Source organism: Melospiza melodia, chromosome 6, assembly GCF_035770615.1.
Source record: "Melospiza melodia melodia isolate bMelMel2 chromosome 6, bMelMel2.pri, whole genome shotgun sequence".
NCBI lineage: Eukaryota > Metazoa > Chordata > Aves > Passeriformes > Passerellidae > Melospiza > Melospiza melodia.
Genome location: NC_086199.1, coordinates 17,922,471 through 17,941,893, shown reverse-complemented (window position 1 = coordinate 17,941,893; position 19,423 = coordinate 17,922,471). Strand labels below are relative to the sequence as shown.

Here is a 19,423-nt window from a genome sequence, read left to right as displayed (position 1 = left end):
TCATGAGACAAAATTGCTGTGATCAGATGGGGGAAAATATAGGAAAGAAAAGAGATTTTGGCCTCCATTTGGAAAACAATTTATGACAAACAGGATCATTAGGTAGGATGAACAAGTTGGCCACATTACATTATCGAAGGTGTTAATTTGTTACTTAACTTGCTATGGGACTCATGTAGCACAGCAGAAGTTCTAAAAGCAAGAGCTGTCTTCTCCTGTTTTGCTCTTATTAAAACATAGAGCACCATGTTAACTCAAAAACCTTAATAAATAAAGCTGCTCATCGAAAATGTAACCTCTCCACGGGGCTTTTGGACAACTGATGGCTACAGAGAAATCAGTTTACAGTGCAGGGCCAAAATCTCCTTTCTACAAAATGGCCACATGTCTGAAATGCTTGCCCTCTTAGGAGAACATCAGCCAAATTGTCAGCTTGCTTACTGACATAGAACTGCAGCATTGAGTCTGCTTTGTTTAGACTGCGAGCTCTGTGCAGTAAAAAATGTCTTTCCATGCTACTAATGTATGTGATCATCTCTAACATGATGACAGCTGTTTTTTCCCCAAATGCAATGCCTGCTCAAAAGATCTTGCCATCCACATATATAGTTTACAATCTCTGAGCAGCATCTAAGGCATTTCCAGCATAGTAAGATTCTCAAAATTCTTCACTTCTGATCTCTAATATATTTGACTGCAGAGTCCTAAGGTTACTGGTTCTTGCCATAGATCCAGATTTACATAAACTAAATTCTCTTTTGGATTAATGCTTTGTGTTTCTAATAGATGAATCTAGGCCCTCAAAGGCATACATGTGATGGGAAACATTAGGCACAGGGACTTAGGCAAAATTTCAGCCACATGAAACTCAGTTTTTGAGCACAATTCCACAGCTGTTCTGAAACAGTCTTTAGAACATACTTCCTCATTTCTTTTATTTCCCATTTGAATTTCCTCTCATGGCAGCAACAAGATGTTATCATTACCTTTCGAAAGGTACCACAGCATAGTATGGCCATGCCATTAAAACAGAAAGGGCAGGAGTTGACAGCAACTAGCACTTCCCAAGAATTGTCAGCCCACTCCTTGCATTTCTTATGGGAAGCTGAGGGAAGGGAAACCTTTATTGTGGCTCTGAACTGTTTTTCACTCTTCAACCCTCCTCTTGGTAAAACTCTCTATTACCTTTGAATAGTGCACCTGCTCTATAACCTTGTCCAGGAGTTTTCTTTTGGGTGGCAGATAGAAATTCTCACCTAGTTTTCCTGAGTAAGAACTGACAAAATCATTCAGAGCAAGATCTGCAAGACAGAGAACATGGACTCTGAGGTCCTTCCATGTGATGGAGTCCTTCTGAAAGTCTCTGTCCTGAAACTGAATCCTGCCTGTGTACTCAACACTTTTACAAGAGAGATGTTCTAAGGCATCATCTCCTTCTGGGAGCAGTTGGATAAAGCTACCATGGGCTGGCAGGACAGAAAAAATCTTTAGTAAGGTGGACCAAATCTACACCAAATCATTAGGAAACCTTAATTACCATTCCAGGCTAGTACAAACACTACTGCTACAAGAACACCTGCATCACCGTAGACAACTGAAAATTTGAACTAGAAAAGCAAAAGTTGTTGGCAAGGATGCCAAAAGCCATCAATAAATTTTAAGTAAAACTATTCAACTTTCCAATGAAAGCAGGCAGCAGCTTGGATTCCAGACTAATGGTTCCAGAAACAAGAAAAAATTTAAGAGTGCTCGTTTCAGGCAGCAACAACAGAATTTAGCAATATACACAAGCACAAACTGAAGTTGCAGAAGGAAGAAGGCACGTGAGACAGGGAAAGTGTCCAGCTACCCTATACAGTACTATAGATGTTCTTTCGTATAAATATCCATATCATCATTGCTTTTTTAAAATGCAGGCTAGAAGTGTGGGAAAAAGTACCTATACTCTTCCTGCCATCCTTAGAGCAAGCACCATTTGCCATATTTAAGAGAAGTAAACACACATTAAAGATGTCAATGTACATTTGTTCTTACAGAATAAGATTTAGATCCACATGAAGATTATTGCACTTTCTATCACACACGACCACATTTATGCATCTCTGAAGATTCTTCACAAGACAATTATGGCTGCACAACAATGAACTCATTCGCACATGATGGTGATGAGTTTTAGAAATTACAGTTGAAGAAAAACACATTAATAAAAAATATCTCAGTTAAGACCGTCAAATGTCAAAGACCCAAAATGATAGAGGAAAAATTAAATTGACATCACAAAAAGCATTTTGGATCAATGGTAATAACTGCATGACAATTGTACATAAATGTGAAAGGTGATTTGTTTTTTCACTCAGTCACCTAGGCCTCCTCAGTAGAATTTACCTTAGAAATGCATGTTTCAAATTACACTCAGTTGAAGGTCTAAACCAAATGTTGTCAGCCCCAACATGTCTACAAAACTGGCAAGCATACCCAGGAATGCTACAGCAGCAGTATGTATTAGAACTCACTAATCACTAAGCAGCAAGAAGGGAATATGCTTCAACAAGAGTAGTTTTTAAGTGTGTTCTAACATTTTTAATTTTTCTGTATTTACAGTATGCCAAGCTGTTTTGACTTCTAGTCAGTGCTGACAGTAATATGACTGATACATGGGATTTAATAAACTAAAAATGAATTCACACCACTTATGGCTCTATAAAGCTGCAGATGGCTACTAGATAGACTAACTACACCTGAAGATGTCAAAATTTTGTTTCCCTTACCTGACATATCTGCTGAGTCTCCTGTAATGGAAAAGCAGCAGAAAAATAATTAGATCAGAAATAAGATAAGTGCTAAAGAAAATATATGCCACATTCAGTGTAATTTCTTAACACACACCTTGATGTCATCTTTTTGCATTGCAGCAGCACCAATATTGCTGTTAAAGATGAGTAATTACTGATAAAAGGAGGTCACATCAGAAATAAATCATAGAATGAATATATTGAATGAATGAATATCTTTTGATTTCCATTTCAAGCTACAACACAAAAATCTAGTTTTGGTGTATGTTAGGTCGCTCTCAGCCAAAATAAATGAAAAACATATTTTTTCATGTCATTGATATTTCAAAAAAAATAAGTGAGAAAAAATGTTAAGAAGTAGCATGTGAGTACCTGAAGATTCAATAAATCTTTATAAATCATGATGGTAACACAATTTGTGCCAACCATACGTGTAGGAAAAGTAGCAGCAGTTCTTTATAGAGTATATACACTTCTCAACATCCCTTCAAAATCAGAAAATATGTGCTGTTTTAAGATATTTCACTTCCATTTAATTTTCTGCTTAAAAGTATATGTAATTTCTAAGTGCCATCTGCCTGTGATTGCTATGCCTTAATCCACATTACAAAACAGTTAATAATTGTCCTACTGCTAATTGATGTAGAAATTATTATGAAAATAAAAAAAGGATTAAGTCCTGTGTTTTGTCTCGGGTAAGATGAACACTGTAGAAGAAAAATTTTCACATTCCTCCACTACAGAAAGGCAAACAGGGACAGATTAAGAAATATGATGAAAAAGCAAGTTCTTAAAGGCAATAAAAGGTTTGTAATTCCGCAAATGTTCAAACCATAGACAAATATCTGCTGATGAATTTTTCCATTTAAATAATCTCCATTAAAAATTTGTTTTAAATGATGTGAGGCAAGAAACTCACCAGGAAAGAAAGCTATTTTAGCTAAGAGGCTACTATTATCAGTGAGTCAATTTTAATGAGACAGGCACCTAAAAATCCAAAAGACACAGAAAAGCAGGTAATAAACTCTGCAGAACTGATTTTATTTATATGAAACCTCTAAAACACACCTAAACGAAAGAAAAAGTTATTTTGGCTGAAATCAAATGAGGGGTTTTTTTTTGTATTCTATGCCCTGAAGAAAATAATGTGTGTTTGAATCTGCTGAGAACCAACAGAAGATATGAAAACTACAATCAAATTGTAGGGCTACAAAAATCACTACTACAAAATCTAGAAACAGCAATTTCTACCAGCTATGCCAATGCAAAATGTGGGGGTTTTTGTTCTTTTTTTTTTTTTAACCTGGTTAGTTCATAGACCTTTATGTCACTATGAAATATATATATGTTTTCCCTCTATAACTCAGTTTATCTGTAGGGAACCCGATTAGGGTTTTGGTTCTGCCTTTAATATTACAATTATAACATATCCAACCACCAAGTAGTATTATAGAACTATCTGATGAGGTAAAACCTAATAAGACTGACATGTATTTTAGGAAATGAAGGTTAGCTCTATTCAGCTTCTTTGGAAGGGCAGTGACTCTTTGGAAGCTCTAACGCAAGCTGTTAGTTCAATACAACCAGACTAATGTAATGGGGCTTAAGATTTCTGAAAAAATAGTTTTGATAATACTCCAAGCAAAAGATAAGTTTAATCTTTCATGCCTCAATATTTTTTGTCATCTTCATTCAATTACACTCAAAGGAACATATAAAGAGGACAGGTAACTGAGTAACACTCATACAAACGGAGATAGCATAATCAAATATTTTATGATTTATCATGAATTTACAAGGTCCTGATTGCATGCTGTTAATTCTTTTTACAAAAATACAAACATACCTACTTGGCCAGTTGCCACTATGTTGGTAAACTTGGGATGCTGATTCACAGTGAGGCACAAAATATCATCATTGTGTTCCTGGTAAAATGACTGAGAGCCTAAAAATAAGAAAAAAATAAATCAAACCATAGTTCAACTTTAATTAAAACATTTATACACACATAGACATGGCTAATGTTTGAAAATTTCATAGTATTTGTTAGAAAACAGCATTATGGTCATGTTGCATTTTGAAGCTTAAAACCAGAAAACAGAAACTCCACATTATTTATCCGAACTTCAACACACAGCCCTCAGTAACTCCAGACATTTCCCTCAAGTTTTCCACATGAAGTTGCTTAACTGTCTCCAAATGGCATTGCGTACTTTTTTAAAGTACAAAACTAACTGGGTTATTGTGAAAGAATATACATGATACAGATGACTGAAAAGTAAACCAAATCAAAACGTTACCTTGTTCTTAGAAAAAAAAAAAAAATTACAGTTATTCATTGTTCAGCTCTTTTCGTTTCTGTGATCATTTCAACACGCAAATTTCAGAAAGCTAATACCAAAAAAACCAAATCTTCACTTCCTTAAAGCTCAGCCTCCAGGAACATTTCAGTACACTTTTTTGTTTATATAGCTATTATGAATATTCTCTACAGACTGAAATTTTAGGAACAAATAATTTTTTTTTTCACATACTTTTACAATACTTAAAGTATATTAATTACTTTATAAACTGTAAGTCCATGAGTGTGAAGAAACATTTTCCCTCCAGTGGGTTTTCTCCTACCTGTTGCCACATTATACAAGATGCCAACAGATGCAGTGTGATAAATTACATCAGCACCATCATTCAAATAGTGCACGTTGTTTCTGCAGTCCTTGCCTCGGTACCCAAATACCAGCTCCAAAATTAGGTCCTAAAAAGATATTCACATCAGTAGATTCAGCAAACCTTAAAGCAGTTATGATTTTCTTAAAGCAGTTATGAATTTCACATTCTTCTGTAGGATTTAATTTTTTAAATTATGTCCTTATAAAGTAAGTGACATTCAAGGCAACAGAAACTGGGCTGGTGCCTCCCCTGTCAGTTTACAGAGCTGCTCATTCTTGTCACACACAGCTGTGTCACCCTTTTCCCCTCTCAGGGGGATGCTGCAGAATGTGCATAGAGTACGCACAGACATATATATACACTGGAAGAGATACTCATACACATGAACATAAATAAAATGCAGTGAAGAATAAAGTTAATTTAATGCAGAAGACACTAAGAAACAAAGAATGACAAACACCGGTCCACAATTTAATTCCAGCCAGCAACTAGAAATCCAAATTACAATCTAAAACTTCTAGAGCACTGATGTCAAAAAGCTGTTTTTTATGGTACACCAAATATTTTGCAGAATCAAAAATATTCAGATTGGTAAAGAACGGCATTTTCCAAGGTTAGATGAAATTTTCACTTCAGATTAATCAAAAATTGGTATGTTTATTTGCAACTGCCATGTAATGAAAAAACAGGTGGCAAAGCTAAACTCATCATTAATAGAATTTTTTAAATTATTCTTAAAACTCTTATTATGATGGATTTAAATGGAAGTTTTTAAATAAATTCTAAGAAGATTGGAATTTAAAAATGCTTAGTTTTATTAGCAACAATACACCCTTTAACAATCCAGTTATTTATACAAGGCATCCTGCTTTCTACAGCCAGTTCTAGGGTTTCATGATTACTAAGAACTGAGTTATACTCCATTTTATTTGCAATAAAAAGAAATAGTCTTTTTTTTTTATTCACAAGAAAAAATTATCTCCCACTTTTTCTACTCTTTACCTACTATTCACTATTTCCACCTTTGATATATTTAGAATAAAATAATCATTTAATGTATTCATAGGTGTGTCAGTTTCTGGCAAAACAAAATCCTAAAGGAAGAAGCGAAAAGCACCACTTTTCTTACCTCTATGGGTCTCTTTTTTTTCCCCACATTGTTTGTCTGCAGTTTCTCCGGCTGAGGCAATGCCCTACTAACTGGAGGTCTGAAACAAAGAACTGTGAATAAGAGAAGGCTGTCCGTCACCCATTCCATGCTAACAGCAACCTTCCAACCTGCTAAGGCATTGGGAAATCTTACAGCCTGTCCTACTCAACTCACATGCATATTCATCTTCAAAACAAATATGTCTGTCAAAGGAGAAGGACAAAACCTAAAAATCCCCTGTTTAACATGCTAGGTCCTCTAATTCTTCAACAATCCATGGAGCTAATGCAAAAGCTTGTTTTAAAATGACTGAGCACTTTTAGAATCTTCTTCACTTTTTCAAACTATGTTTTTAAGGTACTTTCATCTTCTCTGCAGCAATTTTACTGAAGAGAGGCTTAGCTGATTAATCTAATAACGCCTGTTCCCACATGCCTTCAGCAGACCCCTAAGTTTTTTTTCCTGTTTTTGTAGTAGTTTGTTAAGAAATCCTGGTGCACCTGCCCATCCACTCCTACATCAACTGAAATGTGATATTGATCAAACCTTATGTGGAAGAAAACCAAGACCACGCAAATGCAGGAGTTACAGCCACAACCTATGTTCCACTGCTCTGAATAGCCCAGATTTAATTAAGAACTCTTAATTAGATATGTTTAACAAATATCCATAACAACTTTCACATTACATTCAACTGTACCTATACAAAGCAACACAAACAAATAAGCTTTATTTATTAAATATATGCAACTATTCCTAGTAATTTGCAGGAGCATTGATTATTGATTCCATAGATACAGTATTTGCGGCTGTGATAAAAATCCTTTAAGCTTGATCTTTAAGAGGAACAATTTAGTTTAAAATAAATTCTATGTATAAATTCAGTGATATCCAGACTATTTAGTCCAGTAGGCAGTGTGATACACTAATATCAAACATAGCAACAGGTTGCTATTTCCTTTTTAGTATGAAGTACTTCTATTCCTTTTTAGTATGAAGTACTTGTAATTTCATCTCTGATCTTGAGTCATGACTTTGATTCAAAATAATGACTGCATTTTCTCAGAATGATAGAACATGATTTGTTTGTACACTGTGTAGTTTGAAGGACACGTGAAAAGCATTTTTTCAGTTATTCAAATAAACAACCATTTTCTTGGATTTATTTCTTCATTGCTCCTGCCTAACTTTAGAACAAATGTCAGGCATTTGTTCATTTGATCACTCCAGCGTAGAAGTCTTTGAAAGACTTTATGTTTTTAATTTCTCATTTGTCATGGACAACTCTGCAACAGTTTCATTACCATTCCTCTAGAAATTACCAAAACATAGCATAAAAAGTCCTTCTTCCACTTGTCAGCCTCATACTTGACACAGAGCACTCAAACCTCATCTCTTTCCTCTTCTCCTACCCTGGCCCTAATTAACTTCTGTCCCTGAAACAAAGAGGGAAAAATGAGTTGGAGGGAAAAAAAGGGAGAAAAATTAAATATAGCAGAAGAACATATCTGAGATTTGATGAAAGAAGTAGAAATTGAAAGGACATGATTCCTCTTATAGAGGTTTACTTTACTGGAACTGAATATTTCTCTGCTGTTTGGTTCTAAAATGTAACATTTTTTTTAACATTTGCTGTCTGTAAATCCCTTGTGATAGAAAGGGAGAAGAGGTAAAACAATCTCACATTTCACAACTGCCTGAGAAGACCATCTATACTTAAAGGCCCTACAAATACAAATAAACACAGGTTGATATCATCCTTAAGTAATCATGAGAGTACCTTCATACATTACCACACAACAAAATTAAGTGAATGTATATTGGTCAGGAAAGCTTGAGAACTTTCACTCAGCTGCATTATCTCACAGGTCACCTAAACAATTTCTCTAAGGATCTGGCCAGGAAAGGGTAATTCTGTATTGATCCAGAACAGTGGAACTGGAATGCAAATTACAAGCATGTATGGACTCTCTCCTCAGTTAAGTTTCAAGATAACAACTTCAGGATTTAAAAACAGGAATGCTGAAGGATATGAGAATACATTTTCCAAGTCATTTTTTGAATGTGTGAGAGCTGAAAATATTTTTAATTTGTTGTGTAATGTGCAGCAAAGTGACTAATGGCATATAGAACACACAGTGGTCATATACCTGCATGCATAACTTGCTGCATGCTCAAAAACTGTGTGGAAAAGATGGGAAAGAGAGCATGAATAACATGTTGGGGTGAATTCAGGTATGGATAGGGCCAGCTTTAGCATGGGGAAGGAGAATTCAAGCCATCTATCATAAGGGAAATAAATACCACAATATTGGCACTTTATTTTCAAAATTAATATATATTTGGTATATGTATTTTAATATTTCTTGTTATGAAACTATAAAAATCAAGTACAAGCATTTTGAAGTAGTTTCTGAAACAAAAAAAAGTATCTTGTTCACAGTTTTAGACATATCTTAAATATTACTGCCCATTTTTGTATGATGTATTTCATTCCATATTTTCCTCATTGTTACTGAGTACCTAAAGTTACTAAGAGAACAAGGAATGATTTTTTGTTATACAGCATATGTAAATTACCATCAATTCTTTTAGTTCTGTGGTAATTTATAATAGTGTGATTTACAATATTTATTTCTGTTTTAAAAACACAAGTATTATTTTGGGCACTATTTGATAGAGCAAATTACAGTAGTTGGTAAAAAAGAAAAAACAGTCCCTTTCTGTGCAGGGCACCAAAATTCCATTTCATACTTAGGGGGACTTGCAGAGAACTTAGCAATTGATTTTGCACTCTTCAGCATGAAGTGTCTTGCTCTGCCCTCCCCAAAAGGTGTTGACAAGCATGAAGTAGAGAATGAATTTTAAGAGAAAGGAGGACTTCTTTCCATTTACTCTTGGCAAGTTCTTCAAAGTCATTTGTGAAGCTTCACACAAGTCTGGTTTCCATTAGAAGACAATGAAGGCTGGTAGTTTTTAAGTACTGCTTCTGGACAAAAAATGACTTATAATTATTTCATGTGTTCTGTGAGCAGTAAGAGCCAGTTTATACTCACTAATGCAGACACAGGGAATCTGATGCTCAAACAATTCAGTAACATATCCACCTTGGCAAATCAGGTGAGACTGTCAAATCATCACATGTAAAACAGTTGCCCACTAGGGGGCTGGAAAAGTGCTAATCTTTGTACTTTAATAAGTATTACTGAAGAATACTACTTGTGAAACATTGGAAAGTATAATAGTGCATGGAGTTGGAGTTCATATTGGTAGGTAAAACAGCATCTAGCTCATTGTATGAAATAGAATTGCAATGCATGTATTTATATATCAGATTTTTCATACAGCAATACTCTGAACAGTGATAGGTGCATGTTATGGCACCCAACATGACAGATGGCTTTTTAAGGAAAATGGGAGGTGGCAGTAAAAGATGGACTAGATAGGAAAATAAAAGCATTACCTGGAACCTCTTTTCAGCAGCAGATGGGAAAGAGAAAAGGATTACTTATACAAGTTTGGCTAAAAGTTAGGTGCCAGTGAATTATTTGTGTAGATAATTATTGCTGACTTCCTGGTTTGTATACTCCTTTTTACAAGGGGATGAGTCACTTCATAGACTAGATAAATCTATTATTTGTATATAAAACTCCCATTCACTTAAATGGGAATTATGAACATGTGTTGGCATGAGAACATAATTCTTTGGGATAACTCTGCTGTAAATAGAGAAAAAAAGCACAGGCAGAAAAAAACCCCCTCTGAACTATACCAACACTGAATAACTCAAAGAAAGGCTGTGCAGGTTTAACTTCCTGAAATAAGCTGATGGATGGAACAGTCAACTCGCTATTAAAGACAGATGTCCAAGTTTAGTCACAAAAATACATTAATTTATACTAAAATAAAATTATCTCAGCTAACCAGAATGTGTGGGGTACTGAGCACTACTCACATGTACTATTTTTTCATGACTACTTAATTCAGTTTATTTTAATTGAAGACACTTTGCACTGGATAGGTTTCCTCAGTCATGTATGATGGAATATTCCTATTATTTGGCCAGCCAAAACCCCTCATTAATAATTAAAGCATATGGGCATGTACAGATTATTTCCTAATATTTGTAATATGCAGGGGTACCTTATAAGAGTTTGATTAGCTGGTACACTTCCACTGGTTTGAGAAGCTCTTTTTTTAAGAGCCACTAAACAACATCACTAGGTGAACACTAGGTTAGTTTTTCTCACTTATAAGTTAAGCAAAATAATTTAGGGAATTATTTAGGAAAAAAAATCCTGAAAAACAATGGTAACAACTCACCAATTTACAGATTGATTTTTTTTCCCATTCTGAAAACAATGGATTTTACTGGACATCTTCAAATTAGTTTTAAGTTTATTTTTCAGTGCAAGATTGATGCACTATTTATTCATATAGGAAACAGCTAAACCTTTCCCACAATAAAATCCAAATGTCGCTTGAACAGGCTTTGCAGTCAATAGCATGCAATTCTTCAAATTAAAATACCTCCAGATATTTTTCACAGTAAAACAGTGAAAAATTTTAACTGAAATTTCTGGTTATTTAATTTTGAGAACTCTTGGTACAGCCATTTGTCTGTAAGGTACATTAAACACAGCACTGCCCCTTTCACAGCCACAAATAGCCAGCTTCAGGCAGTATAAGAACAGAGTAAGAATGGAGCATTATTCTCCAGAGGCATCTCCCAACCTTCAGTGCTGTGCAATTCAGGGAGCAGCAGAGTCAGAAGCATTTTCAAAATCAACCATGATAGACTTTTTTCTGAGTAATTTACCTAGCACAAAAACATACTAGGAAAGAACTCTTAGCAAAGGATAGAAACAGTTTTCAAGTGTGTTTTGTGCTGCTGAATAGCCATACTGTTATTACACAACCAAATTAGACACACAGTACACATCTTTTCACATAAAAATATTACCTATAAACATTATTATTCAGAAATGATAAATAATTCAAATTACCAACCTAAGTGCTGCCTCACAGCAGTGCCATTTTGTGTTTCCAGCAGAACTTAAAATAAGTACTGCAATTTCAATGATACAGCTGGTAATTTCACTGCTAGAGTACTGTATCATTAGCAGAGCTGGCAGTTAACACTGCAAGCAAACCTTAGACCAATTGAAAGAAATCTGGAGTTCTAGTCGCAGAGGCAGCCCAGTCTGCAGATCTGAAGGGTGGTCTGACAGCCTAAGGATTTGTTGTGCTGCCAGTTTAACAGCATGGGCACATATTGTAAACAGAGCAGGCGCAGAAGTTGATAACCTCATGCAGGCACCTACACCAGAGCCTGCTGCAGGAGCAGGATGGGGAGCCAGCAGCTCAGACCCCCAAGCAGCACAGGTGCACTGGCAAAACGCTGCAGCCAAGGCAGGGGTGCTCCCTGCACCCCTGAAGCTCCATCAGCTCCAGCAGGGTGCTGCTCACAGAGTGCCATGTGCTCACTGCACTGCTCCAGCCTGACCTCCAAGTGTGTGCTGTAGACATCCACAAACCCCTGGGCAACACCTCTGGCTCAGACAGGGAAGTCAAGCTGTTCCTTAGCTCCCCCAAAATACTGAGGAAAGGAGGATGAGCTTTGATCACCTCCTCCTAGAACACTCAACTCTTCACTCACATCAGCTCAGAGTGAGAGCTGCACTTATGTTTTGTCCCTTAACCCTTTTCTATTTATTGACATGCTACTATTTAATAGTAAAGAGGTAAATCCCTCACTTCTGTTGCAAATTGTAACTACTTTTCCAAGCTGCTGAAGTTATTAAAATCCATTTAAGCCTGGACTTCAAGTACATGAACTTACCTTACTACCCCCTGCCTTCATAGGAAGCAAAAATAGAGTAGTAGAAATAAAATAAAAATTAGTGTCTATGACAGATTTCTGAAACATTTACCAATCTTATACAATATTAACATCAGAACAGAAGTCAAAATACATACAGTAACCACAGTCTGGTTTTATTCTTCACAAAAAAAAGTCTTGAAGTTTTAGGGCCCCAAACTTTTCAACAATGCAGGTAATGGAATTATTTTATGATCTTTTTTTTGCATTCTGAATCACAATTTAATTACCTTACTACAGAATTAATTATCTTAGTAATTTATCTGAAACTGAAAAACACAATTCACTCAGCTTCCAGAAACAGCTTTTGAAAGAAACACAAGAGGCTTACAATTTCATTAAAAGAAAAAAAAAAATCTTTAATCAAAGCTTTCATGCCGTGCACATTATTTCTTTTTGATTTCCACATCAAGTACAGCTAATTAAAAAAGAGAGACCATTTCTCATAAATGCAAGACAGGGAACCACAGCTTTATACTGTAGTTATCCCTGGTTTATCCCTGGTTTATCCCTCCTACAGTAACACAACTTAAAAACAAAAGATGGTATGAAACTCCCACCAAAGTCACACTGCATTTCTCACCAGGGGTAGCACAGACCTGCCCAGCTTCACTGTGGAAACAGGCTTGAACATTGCCACAGAACTCCTCACATTCCTGCAAAATTTCCTACCCTTCCATTTCCCCAGATCCTCACACTCCCTTATACCCTGCTGTTTTCCTCACATCTCCATCTGTAGTATTAGAATTCCCCAAATGCTGTACTAGGAGTTCCTCCTTCCTTTTCCCTCACATATACTGCCCACATCAATTTGGTGGACAACAAACAACTTTCAGGGTCCCATGCTCAGCTGCAGATTCTACAACAGATAACGTTCTAGAGGTTATAAATTGTCTCTGTCATTTTGCATCTACTTTATTTTCTGGGTTTATTGTAGTCTGCTCCCCACCCTATTCTCTTCCAAAGCACACAACAGTGAACCAAGATCTAAAACTAATACTCTAAAGCAACCAACTCCATTTTCCAAAATTCATTAACAAAAACTGCAGAACCACTGTGGACAGAACTTTTCAAAGAAAGGTAGAAGTTAAGTGAAAACTGAAGCAATGCAAGGAGCAATTAGACTTTAATTCAGAGCAGTTTCTTGGCAGAACCAAAAACATTAGAGCTGTCCTTCACTAAAACAATTGTACAGGTTCATGCCTATAATGCCATCACTAACTACCATTCAGTATTTCAGTTTCAAAAAAACCATATTATTAAACACCAGCAAATAAGTCAATCATTTCAAGGAATTCCCCAAATGTAAAAATATGCATACATAGTTTTTAGTCTTTTGTCCTGTATGAAAATAGGTACAGCCTAGTCCTTTGGGTCACTTTTCCTTTTTTCTTCAAAGAAGTATTTGGATTCTTTTTATACATATCCTTTTAAGTTGAGAATCATATATTCCAGTATAATTTTGTTCTACTATTGTATTTTCACGTTGATTTCTTGGCTAGAATTGTAATTTAGTAATTACCTTTCATCTAAGGTTGGCTCCTTTTGTTGCAGATGAGGCTTAATTCCAAACATTGGTCTAATGTTTGTTGATAAGGCTTTGATGGTGTAATTAATTTCATTTTCCCTTGTCACATCACTGTCATAACCTAACAAAACCAGAGGGAAGAGTATGAAACCAAAATAAGGTACAATAACAACCACTTAATCTTAATTTGTGCAGATTTCAACAATGTACTAGATTACAAAAACAATTATAGCATCGATTATTAATAACATAAATACACAACAGAAAGAAAGTAGCTGAGAATCATGAACATTGTTAATAAAAGGCATTCAAAGAAAAAGAATTCCCTACAATATCTTTGTGGAAAAAAAATTATTAATGAGTCAAGGGACTTGAAAAGCTACCCCATTTCTGCTTGGTTGGCCTTAACTACAGTCACTGACAAAGAACCTCAGTACCTGACACCTGCTCTTAAGACCTGTAAGATTCAGGGCCTGGTTGTTCTCAGTTTCAGGATCCATCCATTGCCATGGAATCTATAGGTCTGCACAAGGTTCCTACACAATGCTAAGGGCCAGCAAGCCACATCAGGATGATGTTTACTATAGCAAAATAAACATGTTGGAAAAGTTAAGTTGTGACAGGGCTGTTAATTACTCTCCATTATTTTGTTTTTTCAAAGATCAAAACTACCAATGCCAACAATGTGATGGTGAATACTTCTTAACTCTATCTGAATTAATAGGAATTGACCTAGAGAAACTTTTGTGGATAAAGATGTCAATGTCTTTTCTCGTAAATCTTCACACACCTCACTCTCTTTTAGAGTACTTTTGAACCCACAGCTTAAGAGGGTTCTGTGTAAAGCAGCAGAGGCTTGGGGAGATCATAGGGCTAAGATGTTCTAACAGGTCTCAAGCAGAGACTGAACAGAAAGTCTGAAGATGGCAATTTTTGACTAAGAAAGTTAAAAGCTGACAAGTCCTCCTATAGGCAATTAAATTACTCTGTGTATTCTTCAGTACTTTTGAGAAGAAATACAGTGATTAAAAATTCTTTTCCAATGAATGTTTAATATGTCTTTAATATTTAATGTATTTCTTTGGTCATTTATCTCGTTTTAGTGACAGGTGAAGTTAATTTATTACACAGAACTATTTAATGAGTAGCAGTGATAGTTTAAAAATTCTTGAACACTGAGGAATTGACGAGGAGGAAAAGCACACTTGGGAGAAAAGTCTGGAGGCCATAAATTCTTGGAATTGTAACATGAAAAAGAAAACGTAAGTATGGAAAAACCAGCAGAAGTTAATGCTACAAAACAGAATTAACACTTTATAACTACTGATATTGTGACCTTGAAATAGGTACATAAACATCAGTCTACTTCAGTGTCCTATGTCTCCATGTTATGGAAGCAGATTCTACAACATCAAGATAACTATGGTCTCACATTATACAGATTTCAATATCATTTCTTAAGAATTGGTGACCAAATTCCAACTGTGATGATTCTATTTTAAACATAGATTTTGGGTAGCTATGTATAATTGATGCTTAATATTCTTAATTTAGAAGATATCAAGAGTTTATTTATGTACTGTGATTCAAAGCAGTAACTCAAACACTTCATTATCATTTTCTTCACAGCAGTTTATCAGTCCTTTCCCCAAAACCAAATTTTATTTAACATTTTTGAGGAGTATTTGCCACTTAAGATAGAAGCAATCCATAAATTATTTCTAAATTTTCAGTTTTCCATTAATAAAGTCTTCTTGAAATAGCACAATCCAGCTAGTTGTATAAATTATTACTGACCTCCATCTTCTTCAGAATCCAGATCAGACTCCTCACTGTCACACTGCCTGCTGTCTCGATGTCCTTCCATCTCATAAGTCCACAGCATCAGGGAGGTGTCAGCTCCCCCCACAGTGACCAGCAAACTGTCGTCGTAGGTCCAGCGCACGTTTGTCACATGGGTGCTGTGAGCAACATACCGCTTAAATTTTCCAAACTTTCCCTGAAAAGGGGAAAAAGAAGGCAAAGAGCAAATATACCCAGTCTGCTAGGCAAAACTGAAATAAGTTGCCTGCACAATGACATCATCTTAACTTCTTCACAGTTCCTGCTTCAGCTGTTTTGTAGTTCACATGATTTTAACACATGATTTGCCAAGTGCCCCTCCTATAGCAGCTTCATGAAATGTTGACTTTATCTTCATATCAAGCATGAAAGAGTTAGTCTATAAACATATTCCAGCAATAAACACTGATATCACTTTTTCTAAGACAGACAATAATCTGAGTTGGAATAAAATTCACATAGAATATTTTGAGTCAGTACTTGTGCACTGTTACTATCCTTAGCATAGCAACATTTCAAAATTGAAGACACATTTTCCACCAAATATACAGGAAAGTAGGAGGTACTTGAAGAGAAGTAAAAACACAATGTACTTTTGGAATGGCTTTTCTATGATGTGTGATTAAATACTATTAAAGGTCTTCGTCTTAGAAAAAAAAATACTAATATTGGAAATAATTAAGGTCCTTAAAATCAAAAATGCAATGTAGGTGAAAAATACATGTTCATTGTCTTCCAAAGCATTCTCATTCTTAAAGTTGTTCCTATTCATTTGTCACAGTCAGCAGCAGGACACTGCATGAGATGGCTCTGCATTCTGACCTGGAATGATCATTCTTACTCACTGGAAGTTTCACACACTGCAAACTGCAAAGCAATACTAAATGCTTTCTTTGATCAAAATGAGAAAAATATTAAAGCATTATTTTCTTCTGAGTGATGAATTTTCACAGTTTTAAAAAGGCAGATTTATTAATAAATACTTTCCATAAACAGCTGAAAATTACTTACTTTAGCAGGGTATCGAAACAGTTTCACAAATCCAAAATCATCTCCTGTGGCTAATACTTTACTGTCACTAGTGAGGCATGAAGCAGTTACATCTGTGACTTCACCAATTATTGGCCAGATCCCTTCACAGCAAGAGCCCAAAACACTTGTCCATGATGCCCAGCCAATCTTTTCTACCTACAAAAATGACACATTTGAGGCAGAGAATACTTCTTAGGCATTTTTCTTCCATATCCAATTTCAAGAAAAATTCCTTGCACTGAAAGATACATCACATCTAAAAGACAGTATTTTAATATATTAATCAGTTATTTTTTTGCCATTCAGAATTTCATCTGAGACCTGTAATTTTACCTCTATGAACTTTCAATTCCAAAACTTAAATAAGTATTTTGAAAATTTTTACCTTAGCTGCCCTTTCAGGCTAAAGAAAACAAATTATGTTTTCCAACACTGCCTTTCAATGGCATGGAAAATATAACTTGGAAATTATAAATTTTTGCTCTCTGCCCTATGACAATGCTCTGTATCTGAGAAAACAAAAGAAGTACAATATACTACTCTTGCCTATATGTATTATGTAAACTGTATTTCATTGTTCTATAAAAACAAACATGATGTTTTCTATAGCAAGGTTTAGTAATCTGCAATAGGTTTTCAAAGGTGTTTAGAAGTACCAGAAAAGACACACAGAAGTCATGTTAGCAAGATGTTCATTACTAAATCAGCCAAATGTCTGTTTCTTAATAGAAGAGAAAAATGTGAAAACCCCTACATATTATATTATTTTAAAAGTTTAAAATTACAGTTTTATGCATCATTCCCTCTTATGTAGTATAGGTGGCCGCATAATAATTTATTTTGCAAGCAAGTTAAGAAGGCAGTACAGTTCCTCACCTCCAAACTCGGGATAGTCTGCTTTTTCCCCCGAGGGGCTTCAAAAAACAGCTGCTCTTTAGCACCAGTGTTGACTTGCAAAAGTTTTCCTATAAAACATATGACATAGATATTGTATGTTAACATAGGAGATTCCATTTTGCAGAAGGAAGAAAGAAAAGTTAGTTTAAATTTTTTATTGCAAACAGCATTACGTAAATTATTTGTTTCTATTGGAAAAAAACTGCACACATAAATAATGGATCTGGAAGTATGGTCTTCTAAAGAAACCTAAGTCTTTTGACCCCTTAAATTCACAACCCTTTCTTCTCTCTTTGAAAACTGTACTAATGCATCACTTTTCTCTCCTTATTATGGCTGTCCCATCAGATGGTAGACAAAATGCACTGGGTGTAATTCAAAGCTTGTTTATGATTACTGGCTGCCGATGTCCTTGGGATGGAGAAGCACAGATGCTGCCTGGCCACAAGCTGATCCCAAGCAGGTGACTTCTTTACACCTTTATACTACTTCATTTCTGAGGGAAATTCTCACCAATGCTTTTGTCCTCTTCAGAATCCTCAAAGGAAGCTAACTTACAACACTCTTTCAAAATAATCAGACTCTTTCAGAAGTTATTATATAGAGGAATAAGAACATGAACAAATAGATTGCACAATTGCACAGCCTTGCTTTTTAATGAAACAGGACTAAATTTAGTATTTTAATTAATCACATATTAATACCCTGGAACAGAGGAAATCCAGTATTTTTGCTATATGTGACAAGGATATGTTCTCCTGAGCTACAAGCACATAGTACAGTATTTTATTAAAGGAGTAGAAACATGGAATCATAGAAATGTTTGGGGTTGGAAAGGACTTTAGAGACCATCTAGTTCCACCCTCCTGTCCCTAGACCAGGTTGCTCAGAGTCCCATCCAGCCTGGCCATGGCCACCTTCAGGGATGGGGCATCCACAGCCTCTCTGAGCAGCCATTTCCAGCGCCTCACCACACTTACAGTAAAGAATTTCTTCCTTGTATCCAATCTAAACATGCCCTCCTTCAACTTAAGGCCCTTCTCTCTTGTTCTATCACTAACTGCCCTTGTGAAGTCAAATGATAAACAGGAAGGATTTTTTTAAAATCCAAACAAACCAATAAATAGAGACAAACCATTTTACTTCAAATTGTAAAATTTCTAAATATGTATGTGGCAGTAAAAACCATGTGTTTAATATTTATTTGGATGCTGTGAGAGCATACTTGTAAGCTGAAAAATCAAATCTGCCAGTGATACCACAAATCCATACTATACATGTTCTTAATTAGTCTATAATGTAATCAGTCTTCCAGTTCTTTTTACAATGAATGCTGCTTACCTCTTATGTCCCAGTCCATGTGTGTGATATAGCTGGAAGCTCCCTTGCAGATTCCTACTCTTTTACTGCTCATTACATTGTAAATATCTACAAAGTTGTCACAGGATGCCACAGCTAAGTACTTTCCAGCCCCTAAAACACATTAGTACAAGCACAAAATAGTTTTTAAAAATTTTAGTGATCTTTGTATTAAACACAAGTAAATTCTGGAATTTAGCCCTACGCAATTTCAAATTCTTTGATATCAGCTTGCTAATCTATACATATTCTCTGGCAAACTGATTTTCATA

The 19,423-nt window shown here is 35.5% G+C and overlaps 1 protein-coding gene across 5 annotated transcripts in view; it reads right to left on the bottom strand.

The window, feature by feature from the left end:
• The window catches only part of EML5 (EMAP like 5), a 97,716-nt gene that overhangs the window by 18,057 nt on the left and 60,236 nt on the right, over window positions 1–19,423 (bottom strand). The window contains exons 23-31 of one of the 5 annotated variants that reach the window (XM_063160145.1): window positions 19,134–19,265; window positions 17,772–17,860; window positions 16,875–17,051; window positions 15,819–16,020; window positions 14,016–14,142; window positions 6,592–6,670; window positions 5,418–5,547; window positions 4,643–4,737; window positions 2,769–2,789 (exon numbers count right to left, since the gene is read on the bottom strand). In XM_063160145.1, coding sequence (XP_063016215.1) covers window positions 2,769–2,789; window positions 4,643–4,737; window positions 5,418–5,547; window positions 6,592–6,670; window positions 14,016–14,142; window positions 15,819–16,020; window positions 16,875–17,051; window positions 17,772–17,860; window positions 19,134–19,265 — 1,052 coding nt within the window. Of the gene's footprint in view, window positions 1–2,768; window positions 2,790–4,638; window positions 4,738–5,417; window positions 5,548–6,591; window positions 6,684–10,984; window positions 12,470–14,015; window positions 14,143–15,818; window positions 16,021–16,874; window positions 17,052–17,771; window positions 17,861–19,133; window positions 19,266–19,423 lie in introns of those variants that run through there. The other 4 variants (XM_063160143.1, XM_063160144.1, XR_010028280.1 and 1 more) reach the window with 4 other exon arrangements.